This window comes from Haliotis rufescens, unplaced genomic scaffold (genome assembly GCF_023055435.1).
Source record: "Haliotis rufescens isolate VD_foot unplaced genomic scaffold, xgHalRufe1.0.p SCAF_15, whole genome shotgun sequence".
NCBI lineage: Eukaryota > Metazoa > Mollusca > Gastropoda > Lepetellida > Haliotidae > Haliotis > Haliotis rufescens.
Window position 1 is genome coordinate 12,678,472 of NW_025963835.1, and position 23,308 is coordinate 12,701,779.

Genomic DNA, 23,308 nt, shown 5'->3' on the forward strand with positions numbered 1-23,308 from the left:
GTCATTTGAAATGTCATTGGGATAAGATGTTACGTTCAGATGTCAAGGTATTGTAATTTGTAAACTTCAACGATAGCTTCATTCAAGTAATTATTTTTTTGTCGTTAGTAACATTTGCAAGAAAAAATGTCATTTAAATATCTGGGTAATTTTTGTCAAAGATTCTAAAATTTAACATTACCTTGTCCAGAAAAATGAAAATTGATGATAAAAAAACAAAGCAGATGACAATAAAACCGATCGCCCAAACGCATCATGGCAACGGCCATGGTAACCCGATGCACGTGAGTTCCGTGCAAATTGAATGCACATGCGTTCCCCCATTTCTTGCCCTATAAAATTCCACCCAGATCGGATAACATTCGTTCGTTATTGATTTGCTACCACATGCCAAGATTGTCAAGAAATCAGCGACACCACGCCCTTGGACGATTCCAAGCTGGACAAACCGCCCGGCAAGTAGCCAATGCATTTCAAGCCCACGTAAGGACCATATGCAGGTTCCAGCAACGGTACCAGATTTTGCTTGTTTGTTTGTTTGTTGTTTAACGCCGCACTTAGCAATATTCCAGCTATATGACGGTGGTCTGTAAAATAATCGAGTTTGGACCAGACAATCCAGTGATTGACATCACGAGCATCGATCCACGCAATTGGGATCGATGACATGTATCAACCAAGTCAGCGAGCCTGACCACCCGATCCCGTTAGTCGCCTTTTACGGCAAGTATGGGTTGCTGAAGACCTACTCTACCCCGGAATCTTCACGGGTCCAACGGTACCAGACCACCAACACTACAGATGACCGACCACGGAATGGAAGACCAAGGGTCACCACCCGACGTCAGGATCGTCAGATTGTGCGACAACATCTTCAAGATCGCTTTGTTACTGCTGTTGAAACTGCTCGACAGACCATGGGGACACACCAGCGACACATTAGTTGGGACACCGTGCGTCGACGATTGACGAGCAGACACCTCCATTGTCACAGGCCACACCGAGGACCCATTCTGACACCACGTTATCGCCGGGACCTTCTTCACTGGGCAACACAGCACCAGCATTGGCGCCACGTCATTGGAATTGGTCTTGCACAAGGGGACGGCCCTGTGGTCTTCCAGAACATCGGTCCAGGGAGAGGCAATGGTGTCACAGCAGCTCGGTACAATGATCAAGTCTTGAGACCACACGCAATGGGCTCAAGTGCCTATGGCCTTCATCAACCACCTCATCCGTTCCATGTATCTACGTTGCACGGCAATCATCAATGCACATGGCGGACACAAGAGATACTGACTTGTGATGCCATTTTCTCAGAGACTAATGTTGTGTTTCACTATAAGAACAATTGTCACTTTAATTTCCACCTTGGTGATCAGTTTTGCCAAGTTTCATCTTTTTAATATGTCTCAAAGTATGTTTACAATGTTTGGACAAATTAGGTTTCTCATATATCTTTCCATGGTGACGTTTCTTTTTCGGTTCAGTATATATAAACTTCTCAATCAGAATAACCCTTGCTATAGGAAATAGCCTCAATGATTCCTTTAGTTCTTATTGGCTTAATTGGTTAAGATGTCACTGCGCTAGACATTGTGTTGGTTGGTCACTGAGAAACACAACGAAAACAAATCTATAACACAAGTCTCAATTTCCTCCAGATTGACGGTAGTGAATCCAAAAGCACTCAGCTTACAGGTTTATAATTCATGCGATATAATTATAACGTACAATGTTCTGATACGACTGATACGTTTTTATTTTGAATCGATCTTTGAATTGGGCCCAATTTTAAGTATCGGACACAGGATTGGCCACTGCATTGGGAACCAACACGTGATGTAGGAAGTGACCTTAATGCTTCAGGTGCGTGTAAACATCAGCACTGGTTGTACTGCCTAACAAAAGAGCTGTGTTCTGCTGAAAGCTGTGTGCAAATGTTTGTGGGTCAGTTTGTGTGTGTGGATGTGTTTGTTAATATGTTTGTGATACCTTCCTTTCTACCTACCTACCTAGTATATGTTGAAAACTAAATCATTTCAATGTCTTCAGGTCATGACTGCTATTTTTTTATTAAAGGATTACACTCTTCGTATGTTGTAGGTCCCTACAAATGGACCTAGCTTTAATAGGAGGTTGCATGCTCGCCTTTTTCTGAACATTTGTTCGCATCTTTTAATGCTGACAGTAAACATCAAATTTCCGCTATAATGTAGACAAAATCGTCAATAATCGTGCACAGTTCGCTCATTTGTGATCCATTAATTAAGCGAGTGAGTTGGGTTTAACGCCGCTTTCAACAGTATTCCAGTTATATCTCGGCGTGTCAGCTTAATGTGGGAGGAAAGCCCGAAGTAATGCAGGTCTCTGTCGTTTACCACTTCAGTGAAACCCATGAGCACGGGTACGGTGCTGACAAATCTAGAAACATAATCGGGGCGAACCGGGATTCAAAGCAACAATCATAGGTTTGTAGCGTGTCCAGGGGACGCAACTCTGCACAGCGAATCGCGGCACCTTAGACGACAGGGCCACTCGTGCCCCCTGTGATCCATAAACACAATTCAGGTATACAATGGCGTGACAAGTACAACGCAAGTCGCAGACCTTTAGAACGTTTGTTAAAGCCAGAGCGAGAATGTTGCGGACAGACACAATATCATTACCAGAACTTGCCACAGACTGCCATCTGGATAACAAAGGGACGCAACTCTGTACTAACTAATGGCCACCGATGTCTCCTCACCGGCAAGTGTCAGGAATGCGATGTTTTCTTGTTAAGTAAATGAGTTAATGGCCTTTACGAGGTGTACGCCGTTTAAATATATAAAATAGTTCATTTTGTTCATATAGTGTCAACTTGACTATGAAAATAGGTAACAGAGTTCGTGGTTTATCACTTTCTTAAAATGGGTGTGGTGCTGATGACAGCAGGGTTCGACTCCACACCCATGTCCATGCAGCTAGTCGCGGCGCCCTACCAGTAGGTCAACCAACGTATGTAGGAAACGAATGCTTTTCTTAACTCAACTTGAGCCGGTCATCGTAAATATTCAAAGTGATCGCCGATATCGACTGAGTCAATTAAGTCTTTGATGGTCATTTAATAGTTTGAAGAACGCGAATGCATGACACTTTTTTGTAGGGATAATTATAGCAACTTCTGTTATTCATAAATACATCCTGGCCCTTAAATCGGGTGAAAGAAGGTAAGAAGTAGCTCTGAAAGGTTGTTACAAAGTGTTACAAGTGTCATGTGGTCATATTACGTCAGTTGCAGACTGAAATATCATTATAAATGAGAAGAGGTATAACAAGACAGTACAGTAATCATTTCCATTTTTATTCAAGAATCAGCATTATTGCCTGGATGATCCTGCATGGGGGCCTGAAACAGACGCAATATACTAGTATCATAATTGCTTTTAAACATTGTTACTATCTTAAAACAAGGCAATACTTGCTATTTATCTTGTCATTTCCCCAAGAACATGACTGTAAATGGGAGTCCGTGTGAAAATGCGTATGTACAGCATTGAATCAACCAACTACTTTTAAATGTGAAGGACAAAATAGTAATACACATAACATTCGTAAGATTCAATCAAAGGTGATACACAGAGAGGCAAATCAATGAACGTTTGCGAGTAAATGAAATATTCGGGGTAATTTCCATCTTTGTCGAAAATCGCAATTCTAGAACCATGTGTTGAATATTACTTACTAGTGACATTTACAATGTCCAACGACGTCGTTGTGACCCTTGTCACAATGGAAGCTGCAGCCGTGGCAGTGGTTACAGTCGCTGTTGTTATGACATTCGCCGTTGCACACTTGGGCGTCGGCTACAACGAAAGATGACACGAGGTGTGTATGTGCAAGAACGAGTGTTCAATTTCTACAGAGCTCCTCCAAATATTGTTAACGATTGGAATATCAAGAAAGGTCCTACTCAGGGCCTGTAAGTGACAGTGACACACCATCCACTAAACTATAACGATACTCCTTATAGTCAACAAACTGTACTTATGAGGACGTCGCCTATCATGCATATTTGACTGTACTACAAATCTACAAAACTGCTGTTTTGAAAAGAATTACAAACGTTATAAAAACAGCCTCCGAAACACTGAAAAGGGTATGATCCAAAACACAACTTTGATACCCGTATCAAATACATCACCATTGAATACCGCCGTAATATTGCTGGAATATAGCTGAAAACGGCGTAAAACCATACTCATACACCATTGAATAACCGTTTCTTGATGGTTTCATTTAGTCATCTTAAACTTGTGTGTATACTTTCTTTTGCCCGGAAGTTTAAATTCCATAAGTGATTACCCCATTATTCACATAACAGCGTTTGTTGATAAAGCAAGTTGAGGTTATCTGATCTTTTGGCATTTATTATAACTAGATATGGTTGAGTATTGGATTTATTGTCATTCAGAATGGTTTGTATCAGTCCTCACCCTATCTTACATGACCGCCCCAATCTTACACCCAGCCATCCCCTTATCAATACGTTTCGATTCTCTATGACATTTTAGCTATAAAGTTCAGCCGTTTTACACGTTAAGGCATAAATGATACAGGCCTGAGGGAAGTCGTACAATATACAATAAGAACTAAGAAACTTAAACACTTTGACAGTTTGTAGATTCAATGGCTGTTCAACTTTGACGGTTGACGGTTCCTTTGCATATAAAACACACGCCATCATCTACATCGTACCAGGCACCAACAGGAGGCTCCGCGAGGTACCCGGTCAAATCGGTCTCTTACCATTTCGACACCTTACCAACTCTTAGGCCTACCAAATCGGTCTCTTACAACTCGACCTCTTACCACCTTTATATATTAGCAGTTCAACCACAAACCAACTAGGTATATTACCAACTCGGCCCCATACCAACCCGACCCCTTACAAAATCCGCCTCTTGCGAACTCAGACCCACACCAACTCAGCCCCCATACAAACCAGGCCCCTTACCAAACCAGAGCCTTATCAACTCTGCCTCTTCCCACGCCAGTCTATTATAATACCGATCTCTTGCCAATCCATCCTCTTACTAACCCAATTGAAGTTATGGAGATGTCAAGACTCACCGACAAAGGCTGCTCCGACGAGCAGGACAGAAACGAGGAGAAGTAGACACACAGCCTTCATAGTGGATGAGATAGTTGGAAACTCATCTGAAGGGCTCGTGGTACTTATACATTTACATGTGTCACGTGATTTATCTTTTTTCTGGGGCTGAGATTACATGGTTCTAGTCCAATGTTTAGTCGTCCCAAAGACAGCATAACGAGAGAGAGATAAGGCATCACGATTCGGCACTGTTACCGACATACTGTTTATTGTATGTAGGTATGTTGTCCCGAGCTCAAATATACTACCGACACAAAAAAAAACCGATGATGAAGTGATGAAGTGATACAATGATGGTGAAAGTGTAATGTCGATACATGTCTGTGAAATAAATTTCTGGCGTATAGATCAATGTCTGGCGTGTCCACCATGCACAACACCTTGATGGCATACTGTTGATTAACTTGCGTATGATTGCCCTTTTGACTGCCCGCCATTCCGCCTGAAGAGCACGTTGGCCCACGTTGGAGGGTGCTGGGTCTCACAGATGCTCTATTGGAGATATGTCAGGGGACTTAATCGGTGACGACCGGGGCACGATGTTGCTTGACAAAAATCTGCGATACTCTTAATGAGTTGAACAACGACAGGACGCAAACTTTGGTCAACAGATTCACAATATCCAAATCAGTTCACCTGTGTGATACAGCCCACACCACGACACTACCGCCCCCGAACATATCGTGTTCAAGAGCTGTTGTCATGGCATACCGTTCGCCGCTACGTCGTCAACAAACGACTTTTGTCAACAGTGATATAGGAGGCAAAACCTTGATTCGTCTGTAAACACGATGTTACGTCACACAGCCCTTCCCTTGGTGTTGCATGGCCAAGTCAAACCTTTGTCACCAATGGTAACGGGCTGTACACAGCCAGTATTTAACGCTATATGTTGAACTCCGACTCCTTGTTATTGTACGGTATTCACTATTGACAATAGGAGCAGATCTGAATCTCTTGCGTGGTGCAATTAATGTAATAAGACGATCTTATCTTAGTGCCAAGGTGTCATTGCAAGCCTATCCGTTTGACGTATCTTGTCGGTCTCAGTCAAGAAATCAATTTTTTTCAGTCAATCCCCCATCTATCGTACCAACAATTCGCCATTTTGTCTGTTTAATGAGATTTATTACTTGCCCGTGAAGAGATCACCCGTTTAATAAACATACAGCTTTATTACACATTGTGTAATACCAAAACGCGTGCTTATGTACTCTCGGAACACGTTTCACGAACAAATATTGAAAGCTCTCAACATCCCTCGGCGTATTCAACGACATTGTGTGTGGAGATGATAGATCACTGGGAGGAGCTTATGCACACACGATGACCCCAGCAACCTTGTTGCTAGGCTGACGTCACATGGCATTGTTTCGCCGATGGAACTTGCAACAAAATTCAACAAATTACGTCATTGGGTATTGTGACGTGATTGTAAACTTTGAGGTGCAAGGCCCCGTTCCACAAGGCGATCGTACTCTAGCGCAACGGCAGTCGTTAGTCTAAGTTAAATTATGTGAGTTGTGATAGCCTTAGCACTACGATAATTTTGTCGGACGAACGCCTGAATTCTAAAGGTGGACCATTGTATGATATTAAATTCATACGTTTCAACTTTTGACATGTTTGAAGTATTATTGTGTTAAACTCAATAGGATTATGCCATGGATCGTGTAGGTGTCAGCCTATTTACACTCAACAGTATAATTCTAAAAACATTATAAATGACAAGTAATAAATAAAATACTAAACTCGCTCTCGTGTTAAACCAATTTTATGAAACTCGTGAATAGTTGTGGTATCTGACTCGCTTTCGCTCGTCAGATACCAGAACTATTCACTCGTTTCATAAAATTGGTATTACACGGGAGCTCGTTTAGTATTCTATATATATGATATATTTAAATATATGGTCATAATAAATATATATAATGATATGTATATATTACTTTCGTTCGTATTGGATTAATTTGTTCAGATGTCTCTGCACATCGTGTTGGTTAATATTTTACGTCACACAACGTAAAGACCTTTCATCCCATAAATGGGGCGGTCGGGTAGCCTAGTGGTTAAAGCGTTCGCTCGTTACTCTGAAGACCCGGGTTTGATTCCCGACATGGGTAGAATGTGTGAATCCCATTTCAGGTGTCCCTCGCCGTGATTTTGCTGGAATGTTGCTAAAAGCGGCGTAATACTATACTGACACACCCACTCATCCCATAACGCAGGGAAACACAACAAAAACAAGTCTATAACACAACCCGCTATTTCCTCCAGAATACAGGTAGTGGATCCATAAGTACTCAGCTTATAGGTTGATAATTTATGCGATATGCCGTACATAGTTCTGATACAAATGACCATCTTTTATAAACGATCTATTTGGATCGTTCTTTGGGCCAAATTTTAGGTATTGTATCTAACACAGGATTGGCCACTGCAGTGGGAACCAACACGTGCTGAAGGCAATGACCTTAATGCTTCAGGTGCTTGTAAACCGACCTACCTACCTACCTACCTACCTTCATTGTACCTACCTAACTATCTATATGCACCTACCTACCTACCTACGTGCCTATATTCTACCTGTCTATCTACCTACCTACATGCCTACCTACAAACTACCTACATGCCTTCCTAACCTTCCTACCTAAGTATCTATATGTTTCTATCCACCTACCTACGTGCCTACATTCTATCTATCTACCTACCTACATGTACCTACCTACCTACCCACCTGCCTATTTGTACCTACCTACCTTCCTATATGCACCTACCTACCTACCTACCTACCTACCTACCTAACCACCCACCCACCCACCCTACCTACCTACCTACCTACCTACCTACCTACCTACCTACCTACCTACCTACCTACCTACCTACCTACCTACCTACATTCTTATATGTACCTACCTATCATCCTATTTGTACCTACCTACCTACCTACCTGCCTACCTACTTGCTTCGTATAATATCCGTTTCTTCAAGTCCACGTATTTAGGATATCTCCAAACACTTCCGTCTGTTTACTTCAGTCCAAAAGTCTTTGTAGCATTGTTATCGAATCGGCGAATTTCTTCAACATGTGACCACACTATTCCCCAACTGCGATTGCCTGTGCTGTGTCCCACATGGTTGACAAAACCAGCGCTAACAGACATGTTCGCATTTATCTGGTTCCACAATAACATCTGGCTGTGACGCTGATCCACTAATCCCAGGAATCAGTACAGAATCCCACAGTTTCTGTTGCACTTGCAAGAGGCGCCATCTTGTCGATTCGAGTTGACAGTCGGAATGATGTCATTTTGATATTGGAACTTTCTCCAAGTGAAAGTGATCAATGTCATAATCAAAATGACCAAAGGCTCAAATATATATATATTTATTGTATTACGTTTGTTCTGTATTGACTAGGGTGAACATATTGCAGTCGATACTTTGTATTGAGCCTTAATTATATTTTTTCAAGCAGATGTAAGGCAGAGTTTTTATTCACACAAAATTATGAGCTGTGTTTTTTTCCACTGAACCTACCCCATATCACCTCATCTCACCGCATTGTACATTTTAAGTGTCACTCTTAACACGTAGAACTGAACTGAACACCTTGTTCTCAAATTACATTAAACTCCAACACATGGTAATGATATTAACATGAGCAAATATAATAATAAGACATGCGAAATATATTTCTACGACAATATAGCACACATATTGACACGGAAGCGCAGTAGGGCCACGGTGAAATCTTTTTTTGTCTACTATCCCCTACGTAGGACTTACTATCTCCAACGTAGGACTTAGTATGGCCTAGAATCACTATATCCTACGTAGGACTTTGTATGGCCTAGAATCACTATCTCCTACGTAGGACTTCATATCCCCTACGTAGGACTTATTATCTCCAACGTAGGACTTACTATCTCCTACGTAGGCCTTACTATCTCCTACGTAGGACTTACTATCTCCTACGTAGGCCTTACTATCCCCTACGTAGGACTTACTATCTCCTACGTAGGACTAAGTATGGACTAGAATAACTATTTCCTACGTAGGACTTAGTATCCTACGTCCTACGTAGGAGATAATACGAGGGGTGTTCATTAAAGATTTCACATAAACCACTTAGGGTTATCATATTTAGTTGAAATTTCACATGTGTAATGATACATGTATCTATGGGTTATGTCTGAATGTGCAGCACCGAACTATTAATCTTACCACTTTTACAGGTGTTATGATAGAGTAGGGTGTGACAATGCAGCCAGTAGAATACCGAGCAGTGATTAGGTTTTTATATTTGAAAGGTCGCACACCAAAAGAAACTTTCGATGAAATGAAAGCAACTTATGGGGAAGATGCCCCATCATATGACGTTGTTAAACACTGGCATCGCCAGTTCAAGTGTGGTCGGACATCTGTGGAAACAGCTGCACGTCCTGGTCGCCCCCATTCAGCCATTGATGAGGACACTATCAATCAAGTGGAGACCGCCATTTTGGCAGACCGACGTATAACTGTTCGCCAGTTAGCACAAGATGTCAAGATCAGTGTAGGGTCTGTGGAAAAAAATCATTCATGACAATTTGAAAATGCATAAGGTGTCTGCACGATGGATTCACAGGTTGTTCACACCTTTCCAAAAGCAGGAACGAGTCAATTGCTCAAAGGATCTTTTGGACACTGTATCTGAGTCAACCATGAAAAAGTATCGTCATTTAGTAGGCGTGACCAATAGGTCACCTTAGCATGTTTGTTTTGGCCTTTATTGTATGTGTACATCGGATTGTACGTTATACGTCCAGAAAGACAAACAATGTTGTAGACACTTCCTGAATGTCTTGATGCCTGTGTGTACTTGCCTTACAGGTAGATAATGCTGGACATGGAGTGGCTACAGAGGCTGCCCTACCTTGAGCAGCTATTGGACTTAATCAAAAAGTGGAGGAATGGTTGCCTTCTAGCCTAACCGGCCGGGCTGTTCTAGTGGGTTAGGCGTCGGAGTAGCCGTTTATCTGATCACCAAGAAGAAGTACAAGCTACCCCCTGGACCCCGAGGATGGCCGTTGCTTGGGAACCTGCTAGGCAAGTTAAACGATTTGATCTTCTGTACAACGTATACAGTGGTATTATATCGGTGCGAAGACTTTTTATGAACGATCATGTTTTTAACAAACATTAAGGATGCAGTTGTAAAATTATTTTGATAGCTTAATACTTTACAGATACACACAATGGATGACATCCTTATATATGGCAGGAAACGACCAATTTGTATCTTCCAACAAGCAAGGTATATATGTCATCAGTGCTGAGTAAGAATTTATTATAACTACAGAGTTCCGGAATGCAACTATCTACGAGAAGATGACGGCATGGAAGGCTCGGTATGGTCCTGTTGTGAGGTTTAATATGGGTATGTAACCAGTTGCATGTCACTGATGCTTATCAATGCTTGCAAACTGAAATTTTCATTAGCTGCAAATTCATGTTCTCATGTCCACTGTTTATACCTCCATTTCATCTTCACATGTACCCTGGACCCTCCTACCATAGCTTTGCATTGAGCCCGATTCGAATGACCAGTTCAGTCACAGGATTCTTAGCGAGAGACAGTGGTGAGAGAATTGGGATGATGAGGTCTCTTCCGAGAGGGATCTGTACTGGCGAATGGGTCAAGGGTGTTTGTCGTGTATAGATTGAGATATATTAAACTGTATAGAGGAGGATTAGAAACTCAAAATCAAGATAAAAGCAATTGTATTCACCCTGGCAATATCGAATTATAAATTATCGTATGATAACATGAAGAAGAAATCAGTCCCACTCAATTCTCACCAGCACGCTTAGAATATCCCTATTCTGTTGTCATATGGAAATACACGTGTATTCAATTTCATTATACAAATTGTATTGCATGTATTGCAACATGGGTGATCATCTCCTTCAATCACAATATTTGTTTGGGGGAATTTATTAAGTGTTTTTCTTTTATCAATCTTCACCGGTTATGTATTCATATGGCCGGATTGAGGTATCATACAAACATATCACTCAAATATAAGGCATGATTTGAATTTATCAGTGGAATATAAGAAACAAATGCTTTCACGTTACAGGACCTGTGTCATTGGTTGCCCTCAACAATATAAACGTTGTGATGGAGGCACTGGTTAAAAGACAGGCGGACTTTGCAGGGCGGCCCCAGGTCTATTAATGTAAATACGGAGAGCACTCACTGTTTCATCATTATTTCATCCTCACGGTATCACACACGATATGCTCCACCCTGCCAAGATAATATTGTCGTTTCACAAATTGTTTGAATAATCGGCAGGGATGGACCTTTTGGCTTGATCATTTACATTCCATAAAGTCTTCACATTGCAATTTCATGCAAAAGGAGACATTTAAATAACCTTGCTACTTTTATCTTTTGTTTTATCCAAATTTGGCATTCTTATCATGTACCATAAAACATTGGCTTTGTAAATAGAGCCATATCTACGAAAACTACATCCATATAACCAAACCCTTCAGTTGAACTGTCAGCACCATACCTGTGCTAGTGGGTTTCACCAAAGTGGTAAACGTCTGAGACCTGCATCACTTCGGGCTTTCCTCCCACATTAAGCTGGCACGCCGCGATATAACTGGAATACTGTTAAAAGCGGCGTTATACCCAATTCACTCACTCACTCACTTCAGTTGAACGAACCAAATATTTAAAAAAATGGCAGTATGTGCGCCCTGGTAACTGGTAATGGAGGTACATATTTATAAGAGAGTCGGCCCTGTCATACATGTATCATGTATTAGGGAAAAGAGAGTAAATACACAGTTTGCAGACACATCATATTAGGTATATTATGTTTGGGCCTAGCGCTGATTACTGAGTATTCTCCGTTGATTTACTATTTCATACACAACGATATCACACACGATTTGCTTCATTCTGCCTATATAATATTATCGTTATGCAAATTATTTTAGAGATCTGTACATCTGGTAGTGGACGGCGTTTTGGCTTGATGACAAACAGTCAATACAATCTTGACATTCATTGCTGCTGACTGAACAAGAACATTTCATTTTTTTAAAATCCCGCTGCGTTTATCAGAATTTGGCAATTTTATCGTGATACATAGGTGTTCTATTATATGTCCAGCCACAGTAAATAGCGATATAGTAATAGTCCAGAAACCTCCAGTCGAATGACCAGTTGATTCATGTAGAGCAGGATGCGTGCCTATGTCTTGTATTAGCAGTACATGAATGTATATCAATTAAGTGTCGATCGTTTTGTTCATATATCAGGCATCAGGAAAAGCGTAAAGAAACTATTTGCACGCACACTGACTTAATTATGTTTCTGTCCAGTACAACTTCTCAGCGACGAGGGAGGAATATCACCTTTGGAGACTACAGCCCTACTTGGAAACTACACAGAAAGCTGGCTACGAAAGCATTGACGTGAGCTATTTCGTATAAAGGAAATATTCATATCATGTCTGAATTCACAGGTGCTTCATTATAGCTGCTAATATTCATGTGTTTTGCCGAACATGTCTTTACTGAACAAAGGGAAATTTAAAAAAAAGAAATGTCCTAAATTTTAGTGTATAGAATAATTATCATTAATAATTACTGTAGTGTACCCTTTTCTGCTAGTTTTGAATTTAGGAAAATATGTTTTGTTGTTTATATCCTTGCTAGTTAAAAGGAAACGACACAGCCGGGTAAGGACACAGCTGTGTTAACCAATGATGATTTCAGCATGAATAAATGGTCAACGTCATAGCATTCTGGTCCACTCTGCTTGCTCTGCTCCCAACTGAGGCAGCACTTGTGTAGTGATATTGCGTGAATTCACTGTAAACGACATTTGATCCGCCGATAAAGTTCGTAAAATACGATGTCCGATGTTGAAGACGGGTTTTTCCATACTTAACAGAGCAAAGGTACTGAGATTTGAACAAAATAGCAAACGGAAACATTTAGTATTTTTATGTAAGGAGATCACCCTGCTCTCCAAACAATGCATGTGTATGCAGTGTCGTTATACAAGTTGACTGTTGTATTGAAGCAATACCATTTGGACAAAGCACTTTTCCCGTTTTAATTAAGCAGCACAGATAGAAGGTGTTTGTTAGTGAATAGCTTCTGTGCAGAGAAAGAGCAATATGTACATCTTATTAATATTGTTGTCAATATTTTTATTAAATTTCCCAGATTGCATGCGTTTGATGTCATAGATGTAACGTAGAAGTTGTTCTCGTCGCTCTATCGCTGAAATACAGCCGATTCAATTACTCGCTCTCATCATATCTGTATGTTCTCTCTCCTTGCACAGACACTACATGACGGGCACCCGCCTCGACCAGGGGATAGAGTGCTCCCTCACTAAAGGCACAGAGCTGATACAGGAGATGAAGGGGCCATTCAATCCTCATCACGTTGTCTCCCTCATTGTGTTCAACATCATCAACAATATCTGCTTCAGTGTCACGTAAGCGAACATTGTCCAGATTTCTAAAATTGAATCCTCTGGTAATAATGGCATTAAATGAATCCTCAACACAAGTGTAACAGGCTGGAATGTCTCATGCAAGGATCTACGGAACAGTTACAAAGTTAAGATAACTTGCTCGGAATACCTGTACAAAGTTTATGTTTCTGCTTCCCTTTTTACAAGGATTATAAGGAAAAACTCATCATGTCTACATGATAACCGAGTGGGGTGCTGGCTACAATACCGCAACATGTGGTTGTAAGGTTCTAATGTGTTTTGCTTTGGAGCAGTAGGAACGCACAATCGCATACGAGTTGCATGTCTCAGACAGGCTAGAAACCGTTTTTTTAAATTTTGTAAACACCACACCCATCGAAAAGCTTTCAATCTTCTACTCGTAACATTGAGATCTAGAGACGTAACAGGCAGGGGTGAGTCATGCAAGGTTACTCAGTAAAGATAATTTGTTCTGAATCCCTGTACCCAGTATATGTTTCTGCTTCCCTTTTTCAAATAGGATAGAAGGAGAAATCTACTATGTCTGGGTATAATTGACGGTATTGTTTGATGCAATACCTAAATGTGATATTGTTATGAGATACTAACGTGTTTTCCTTTCTCTAGCATGGAGAGGTGAGGACGCTAAATCCTCAGGACGGAAATGCTCTTAGGTGTGGTAGGAACCTGGTTTCTTGGTTGTAAGCACCATAACCATGCGCGTTGGTTTCGCCAAAGTGGTATACATATAAGCGATGCATCACTTCGGCCTTGCCTCCAGCTCGAACCTCACACGCTGTTAAGTACATCAAATACTGCTTCAAGCAGCATTTAACTGGACTCACACGTTCGGTTGCTCTTCTATGATGGGGTCGTTGATACATTCTCAGAAAAAACAAACTGTCCGATTCAATGAGCCCACTCTTCTTTTGCAAAGCAGAGATCTGTCACAAGTTAGCCAAACGTCTAATCGATTTCAGGCAGCTTCAAACGTGTTCTTGTGGATTTTAGTTATATCACTGTGGGCCTTCCTTCTATATTGCACGCCATGGTACTGTCAGTAGTGGAATGAACTCAACCAACATTTAAGATGCGACGTTCACGACAACTACTTCAAAGAGATGTTGTACTTTTTGAATTCCTTCCTGAACATCGGCAACGGCTTTCTTGAGGACGTAATCCCCCCTCTCCGTCTCTTCCATACGCAGAAGCTGAAAACCTTAATGAAGGACACCGAGAAGTTCTTTGGTAACTTGAAAGAAGAAATTGACAAACATCGACGGACCATATCTTAAGGTGCAAATTGTTTTTTCGCTTTTGAGACATTCCTGTTCTATAATAGTTCTCGACAATTTTACACAAAACACCCCTGAAAGGTGATTTCATAATGTTCTGTTTGATTATAACTACAACTACTACTACTACTACTACTACTACTACTACTACTACTACTACTACTACTACTACTACAAATAGTTATAATAATAAAGATACAGAATTATGTGTCATCCAAGCAAAGTGTCATATCAAATCGGCCCAGATTTTGTCAGGGAGAGACTATCTGAACGACCATTGCATCGAGTTTACGTACAGTGCGTTGATAAGATCAGCAACCCTGCAGAGTCCTTCGCTTGGATGAAGTCGGCTTGCCTGAAAAGTGAAACAGAAGGTTTTCTTTTTGCTGCCCAAGACCAGTCACCAGAAACAATCAATGTGTGATTTTGCATCAAAATATAAATATGAAATGTTGAGTATGCAATGAATTTCATGAGACTGTCCAGCGCATTGTCAGTGGATGCCCACCTTTGGCACAAACACAGTATCTTAAGCGACATGATGACACGTAACAATCATTTTATTACCGTTTCGCCATGCTTGTGGTTTTGACACAGAAGTCCATCCATGGCATTACATGTGTTGACTTCGTCATGGAAAATGATAAATACCAAATTCTTTGGCATAGGCCCATAAAGAGCCCCAGGCCTATCCAGGCCAGCAAACCTTCTGTCAATCTGGGTAATGCAGAAGGCTGCAGTGTGCGGGAGTCTTCACATTCTCCGGAAAGTTCTGGGTGGGCAGCGCTGCCTGGGAGAAGTCCCATTCGCCAGGATCACACAAACCCTCTTTGCTGCATTTAAAAAAAATTAATCAGTAAATGATAATAATTATACTTTTTATAGAGCGTAGTATGTTCAGTGACCCCAGAAATATTATTTGCTCCGCAAAAAGAGTATGTTCTTAAATTTCTACGAAATATTTCAGTGCCAAGAGAAAATGTTAATTTTCGTATAATTGGAACTGACAGCTGTAATTTGGATCCAGATCGAAGATTGCGTGGTTGTTCATTCATTTGAATGAGTTCTTTGAATTACAAAAGAGAGTCACTATCATGCAATATACTGCCCTGTCTGTTAGATAACGACATAGCTGTGGGAACAATATTTATGAGTGTCTATGTCAATCGTTCTGTTCATTATGTTCTCGATTCCGACATGGGTACAATGTTTGAAGCCCATTTCTGGTGTCCCCCCGCCGTGATATTGCTGGAATATTGCTAAAAGCGGCGTAAAACCATACTAACTCACTCACTCATTATGTTCTCATAACAGATAACATCCGTGATTTCTGTGATGCCCTGTTACTGGCTCAAGAAGAAGCCCGTGACGAAGAGGACGTGAAAGTGATGTCACAGATGAGTGACCGCCATATCCCTCAAACACTCGCAACACTCGCTGATGTATTTATTGGTATATACTTTTTAGTATTAGTCATTCTCGTGTGACTGGCTTCGTGTACATGCTGGTATACAGTTACAGTTCAACATAACTGTTTTGGATCGAATAGGAAAACTCATTTTGGCACTCCCCTCTCGAAAGAAATGCTCCAAACAAAGGTCGGTTTGAAAGAGACCGATCATTCAAGATTCGGTAGGGGATGTTTTTTTGTTTTTTATCCTTCCGTTTTGTTTGTTACGGCGCCACAATTTTATTTTTGAAAAGAGAAGCCAAATCCTTTTTTTCACAACACAATTTTTTCAGGAAACTGAGCATGTCTGGCGAAGAGATGTTTTGGTGTACTGTAACACCTGTGGTAAAGTTGTTTTCACGTACATGTTCTGGAATAAGTTAATACTTTTTCAAAATCATCCCTAAGACTGAATAGAAAGCAGGGTGAACACACAATTTAAGGTGTAAGGGATGGGCAGAGGCCCTGACTGAGTCTCCGCGACCTTCGTTGCAAGTGCTTAATTTTACCTTATTTATGACCTGTGCACAAGACCACGTGCCACCAAGTTTGACTTTTCTCTGGTATTAAACGTTGCGGTAGTGAGTTACGTTTGGTGATGAATTTCAGATCTTGTACTTCCTTATTCATTTCCTTAATGATATAGGTTAAGTGTTTATACTGTATCCCTGCAGCCGGGATGGACACATCTCGCTTTACGCTGCTGTGGACGCTTCTGGACCTGGCTCAGCATCCTGACATCAAGGACGTGCCCTGGGTAAGTTCTGATATTATAATACGGTGATATTATGATACGGTGTGATAAAACACTGTGATATGTTCATACGCTGATGCGATGAGTCAGAGAGGGTCTCCCTGTCTGACCACGTCGGCCCTGTTCTGTGGATGATGTTGTATTAATGTGGTGCAAGGTCAGTGACCCATGAACCTATACTTAGATATGTAAGATAAAGTGAAGTGTTGGTGTGTTAAGTATTTATATTTACCAGTTGTGATTAAGGGTTCAGCCCAATGGCTTATAACTGGGTATACATTTATACATAATGATATAATATGATAAAGTGATGACGTTGCTGTAAGATGACATATGTATGTTGGTGACACTTTCGCCCCGGGGTTTATTTTACGTACAAAGGGATATCAGGGTAGAGATAATCTTTATATTATTCTAGTAAATAATATACATTTGTGATTGTGCAGGTGGGTGTCATTTCCCCAGTGTATCAGACAGGAGTGATCTCCCTTACACTGACGCTGTGCTTCACGAGAGTATGCGATTACACACCGTGGCACCAAGCGGAATTCCCCACAAAACTCTGTGTGATACGAAAGTCGGTAAGTCTCCTTTCAAAGATGCCCACTGATCATTATTCTGAGTAAGGAACAAGGAACGGTGTTGATATTCATTTTATTGCTCTGGGGGCACTAATTAAATTTCTCACCATTTTACCCTTTACTATAGTAACATACAGGGTAATCCACCCAATCGTCTTTACACTTTTGTATCAAAGTATTCGTAATAGCAATTACAGTAGTTTAAAAACATGCGGCTAAGAAGTTAATCTATAAGAAAACATAAAAAGTTCTCTTTGTTAGGTTGCTATTGTTTAAGCAAATGACTGCCTTAAAGTAATTCCCTCTATTTCTTCAGTGCAGCGACATTCCACACATTTTATATTGGACATCATAGTTAAAAGAATGATATGTAAAAGAAGAGAATGTTATGGCACCGCTCTCATTCGCGTATACCGCAAGCTAACTTCGAATTATTGCACTTTTTTGTTGCCTTATCACACGTTCAATTTAACAATTTGATTTTTAGTCCATGAATCTTCATCATCTTATTTTTGCAATAGACTAACTTAAAATATGTTTTAAAGGGACTCCCGGTACACGACAATTCGAGTTGCACAATAAATACATATTCATAGCAGCAGGAGTCCTTAAGAGGTCCCGTCTCAAACTGACAAGCTGCCCACGCTTCTAAATGTTTTGACCTTCTGAGGCTGGGGGGGGGGGGGGGGGGGGGGGGGTCTGTGTTGATGGGTGTCGACAGTGGTGGGTGTACATATATTGTTATAATTATTATCATAATACAGATTAAAATAAAAACAGTCAGGTTGGTTAGGCTGATCATCAGGTCAGACCCTTGCCATCTCTACACGCGTCCCAGACAGTGAATGTGACTTCTCCCAGGAAACGCGGCCAAGTCGAACTCACCGGAACATTTTGGAGAATGTGAAGACTCTCCAACACTGCAGCCTTTTGCATTATTACCCAGATTGTCAGAAGGGCTGTAATTTTCGCAAACTCATTGTCATTCAACATATTGGGAGATGCCAAACCAAAGACACCAAGAACAATGGTACTTTGGATGCCTGACAATTCGTAAGCGAGGTCGGCATATTTGCTATGTTCTTCCCGAATTGTGTTCATCACATAAGTGTCAAAAGGGACAGAAGATTCCTTGAATGTAAATGATTTAAGTGGATATAGAACAAAAGTACAAGGTCAGGTTTGTTGGCCTGGATTTGTCTGAGGCTATACACGGACCCATTCCAAAATTATAATTTTCCTTGACGCCCTCCACATATTCGTACAATGGATGGAGTCAAACCCATAAGGTGAAGTCAGTAATAAAAGAATGAACAGCTCCATCATGTCGCTTAAGATACTTTGTTTGTGCTACAGGTAGGCATCCACTGACAATGTGTTGGACAGTCTCATTAAATTCATTACATAATCTACATTTCATATTTACATTTTGAGGCAAATGTAATATTGACAGTTTCGAGTGGTACGAGACTTTAAGCAAGCGAAAAACTGGACACTGCACATACACTAGATTCAGATAAATGAATGTGTGCGAAAGTGTACAATAAAATTCTGTATTGAACAGTCTCCACTTTAATCAAACCACGCCCTACCATTATAATTGGTAAATGTTATCAACCGAGGGAAGCGGCAGAGAGGTGGGATCTATCTATATTTGTATTATCATTATTTCCATTTCGTCTTTTATATTTATGAATGGTTTACGTGTGAAATCTTAGGAAAACACAAGCTATACATTATTATAGTGGTTGTTGGTTATCAATGCATATTAACGTAGTTCAATCATTACATTTTCAGGTGGCTATGACATTCCCAGAGGAACCACCGTCCTCATCAACCACTATGGTCTGCACAGGGACCCAGAACAGTGGCGTGACCCGCAAGTATACAATCCAGACCGGTTCCTTGACCATGAGGGCAAGGTGGCTACCAAACCAGAGAGCTGGCTTCCGTTCTCCGCTGGAAGAAGAGTGTGTCTCAGAGAGAGCGTGGCCAAGCCAGAACTGCATCTTCTGCTGGCTGGAATCATGAGGCATTTCAAAGTGTCCCTCCCACCTGGAGCTAAGGTGAACCTTGAGCCACGTGGAGGATCTTTTGTAAACGTACCACACGATTATGAACTCAGTTTTGAATCGAGACTGTAACTCATATTACCATGGGGAGTGATATGTGAGGAAATGGCCTCGAACCTACTGTAATATCACAAACAAATTATAGTTTTTCTATGAGAGTATTGCTTTGCATGGTATACATATGTATTCCAGACATTTAAATCAGAGTGGATCGTCTCTAATGAGTGAATGCAGTTTTGTGTTGAGGTTTGCAATATGCTCCATGAAATCGGACAATCAGATCCTCATTAATCAAGTTTTAAGGGATCCATGGCACTTACAAAAATGATCCGACCTGTAAAATAGATGACCACTCTTTTGTTTATTAACAGATATATATTTAGTTTAATTTTTGACGTTTTATGACATTCTACTAATCACATGGATCGGTTGTCCTTTTTGTGCAACTAATTTAACATGTAACTGCTGCAGAATTATAAGGAAAGGATCATTCGAATGGAACAAATTAGATAAACAGGGGCCCCTATTACCATGTCCAGATGACAATAAAAATAACAACTGTGTTTCACATGTGATGTTGCTGCTCATTACGAGACGATGTCATGTGCATGGATGGCCCCATGAATGTGGAAATATTGACCACTTCGTACAGACTTAAAAATAGACTTTCAGTGATCAATTCCTATAATAATTAACACTATTTTGCCTTTAATAACGTATGGAATCTGTTTTAGCAGACTTCTTATTCTTTGGTGTTGACGTTTTTACAATTATCCAATCATATGATTACCATCTTCCATCAAAATCTAAATATCACGCTTTTAATAACACAAAACATGCACATGTTTTAAAGTGAATATCACGAAAACACATCTTCGTTTCCTGTACTTTACTGTTTTTATGAGACTTTGAACTTCAGCTAACACACCGTTGTAATCAGAGCCGCATGACCTTTTAATTCGGAATAAAGGTTTGTAGTTTTTTGTCCTGTTTTGGGATTGTGGGGTAATCATACGGTTTTTAGTAAGCTATCTGAGATTTGATGCCAAGAGTTACTTTGAAGCACATCACCGCCATACAGCTGGCACTGTGTATGGCGTATCCAAATGATATGTGTATATGGAGAGAACTGCACTTCCTTAACTTTAGCCTGATCTGATTGAGTCCCGATCATTCAATTAAAAGACATTTAACCCCCTCACGAGTTTCTAGACCGCCTCCGTGATCTAGTGGGAAAGCCGCGTTATACCAAAAGATATTAACAGATGGTACTTGTTGCCTGTCTAGAGCTGGAGTGAGTGAGTTGGGGTTAGCGCCGCTCTTAACAGTATTCCAGTCATATCCCGGCGTGTCAGCTTAATGTGGGAGGAAAGCCCGAAGTGATGCAGGTCTTAATCAGACGTTTACCACTTCGAGATGTTTACCACTTCGTTGAAACCCACGAGCACGGGTATGGTGCTGACAAACCTAGAAACTTAACCAGGGCGATCCGGGATTCGAGCCCACAATCATAGGTTTCTGGCGTGCCCAAGGGACGCAACTCTGCACAGCGAATTGCGGCACCTTACACGACTGGGCCACCCGTGCCTCCGTCTGGAGCTGGACCTTAAGGGGATATAAACAAGGACTGTCGATTCGGAGTCAGTATACTGTGTGAGGTGTTCATGTTAAACTGTGGCAAAGTATCTCAATGGGCCTACACTATGAAATCAGCGTTAGTCCCGATTAGTACAAGCAGCCACATATACACACACGGATATGAAGGGTGCTATATAAGCGCAATAACCTTGACGGGAGTTTGTCATTGCAGTGATTGCAATAATTGAAAGGCCTCTATATCGTTAATACTGTGATGAGCATTCAAACCATAGTGTCTAAGATGTCTAAGATGAAATCTTGTGATATGACTTTCTAGCGTTTCATTCGTCGATGAATTTTCGTTTGTGGATTTGGAGATGGACTTAAGTGATTCTAGGCATTACTTAACATGTCCACGTAATAATTTGCCTTTGGTAAACAGTTTATGAGGTATGCTCCAGAAACGATCGTCCCTACACTCATAAACCTGGAAAAGCAATATGAAAAACTCCCTGTAAATTCCCTTGATAGCCAAAGGTGCCAGTCCAGTGCATGTCTAATGTGTATAAATAAGTTTAATGAAGAGATATTGATTGGTGTATAGGGTAAGTACCGGAAAAGTGATGGACGAACATTGTCTGTTTCTATATCACCTACAGAAATCACTTTGGGTGGCGGATGTTAATCACTCTCCATACTTAGAGAAATATTTATTTTTGCTGATTTTAAACCAGTAATCGTAAACTGCCAAAATATACAGGCCAATGAGAACAAATCCATGTGAGCAAAGGATATGTACATTTTGCCTTCCCAAGTAATCGATGACGCATAGATAAGATGTACCTTCACCTTCAAGCTAACAGGGGCGGTCTGGTAGCCTAGTGGTTAAAGCGTTCGCTCGTCACGCCGAAGACCCGGGTTCGATTCCCGACATGGGTACAATGTGTGAAGCCCATTTCTGGTGTCCCCCGCCGTGATATTGCTGGTATATTGCTAAAAGCGGCGTAAAACCAAACTCACTCACTCACTCACTCACTCACTCACTCAAGCTAACAAACTGACACCCCATTTAATGTAACATTTCTTCATGCGATATTGACAGTGCGTACAACCATTGTGTGAGCATTATTCATAGCGAAATGCAAAAAGAACTTCCAGCTCAGAGAAATGTGATCTCCGAAGGGAGAAAACGAAAGAGAAAGTGTAATCAACCGTAGTGGAACGATGACCTGACAGAAATGAGGAATAAAAAGTGTGCTGCTGAAAAGACGCAGAGAGGGACTATTGGCTCTGAACAGAAGCTTTTTTAGACTGTCTATATCAATCATCGGAAGCAGTTCGATCGGTGTGTTCAGGAGTGTAAAAAGCAGTATCGAAATAACTTGCACAGGGAACTTGAGAAGATGTATGATGGTAACCAAAATGAATTCCATAGGAAAAGTAGGAGTGGGGAGTGAGCGACAAAAGAAAATTCCAATGGAGATGGCTCAATCTGCAGAGATAAAGAAACAGTGCTACTTAAATGCAAAACGGATTATACGAAGCTTCTCAATGGGGAAGATCCTCGGAGAGAATATGATACCGCGGTGAGCGGAAAAGGAGGACATGTTGAATTTATCTTTTAATGACATGCTAGCTAGTTTCCAGGAAGTCAAAATTTGACTGAATTTGGTTGTTGTTCAGGCAAATTTGACAGCAGATCGCTACATGAATCAAATTCTTCTTCCTATCATTGACCGCCAGAGGGGGCTGTTTCAACAGGACAACGCTCCACCGCACACAGCTCGTGTCATGGTAGACTACCTTCATAATGCCAACATCAACGACTTGCCCTGGCCGTCGAGATCTCCAGATCTCTACCCAATCGAACAACTCTGGGATGAACACGATCGACGTGTACGTCAA

The 23,308-nt window shown here is 41.0% G+C and overlaps 1 protein-coding gene and 1 long non-coding RNA gene across 2 annotated transcripts; one reads left to right on the forward strand and one right to left on the reverse strand.

Annotated features, from left to right (window-relative positions):
* Window positions 1-3,330: 3,330 nt before the first annotated feature.
* On the reverse strand, window positions 3,331-5,225 carry LOC124111308. The gene is made up of 3 exons (XR_006857413.2): window positions 5,116-5,225; window positions 3,728-3,848; window positions 3,331-3,391 (listed from the first exon to the last, which is right to left on the reverse strand). It is a non-coding gene; the product is annotated as an uncharacterized LOC124111308 (long non-coding RNA).
* Window positions 5,226-13,524: 8,299 nt separating this feature from the next.
* LOC124111298 (putative inactive cytochrome P450 2G1) lies at window positions 13,525-20,594 on the forward strand. Its single transcript, XM_048395981.1, has 5 exons — window positions 13,525-13,673; window positions 14,764-14,921; window positions 17,164-17,175; window positions 17,619-17,753; window positions 19,551-20,594. The coding sequence occupies exons 1-5, from the start codon at window positions 13,525-13,527 to the stop codon at window positions 19,895-19,897; spliced, it is 801 nt and encodes a 266-aa protein (XP_048251938.1). The 3' UTR covers window positions 19,898-20,594.
* The last annotated feature ends 2,714 nt before the right edge of the window (window positions 20,595-23,308 follow it).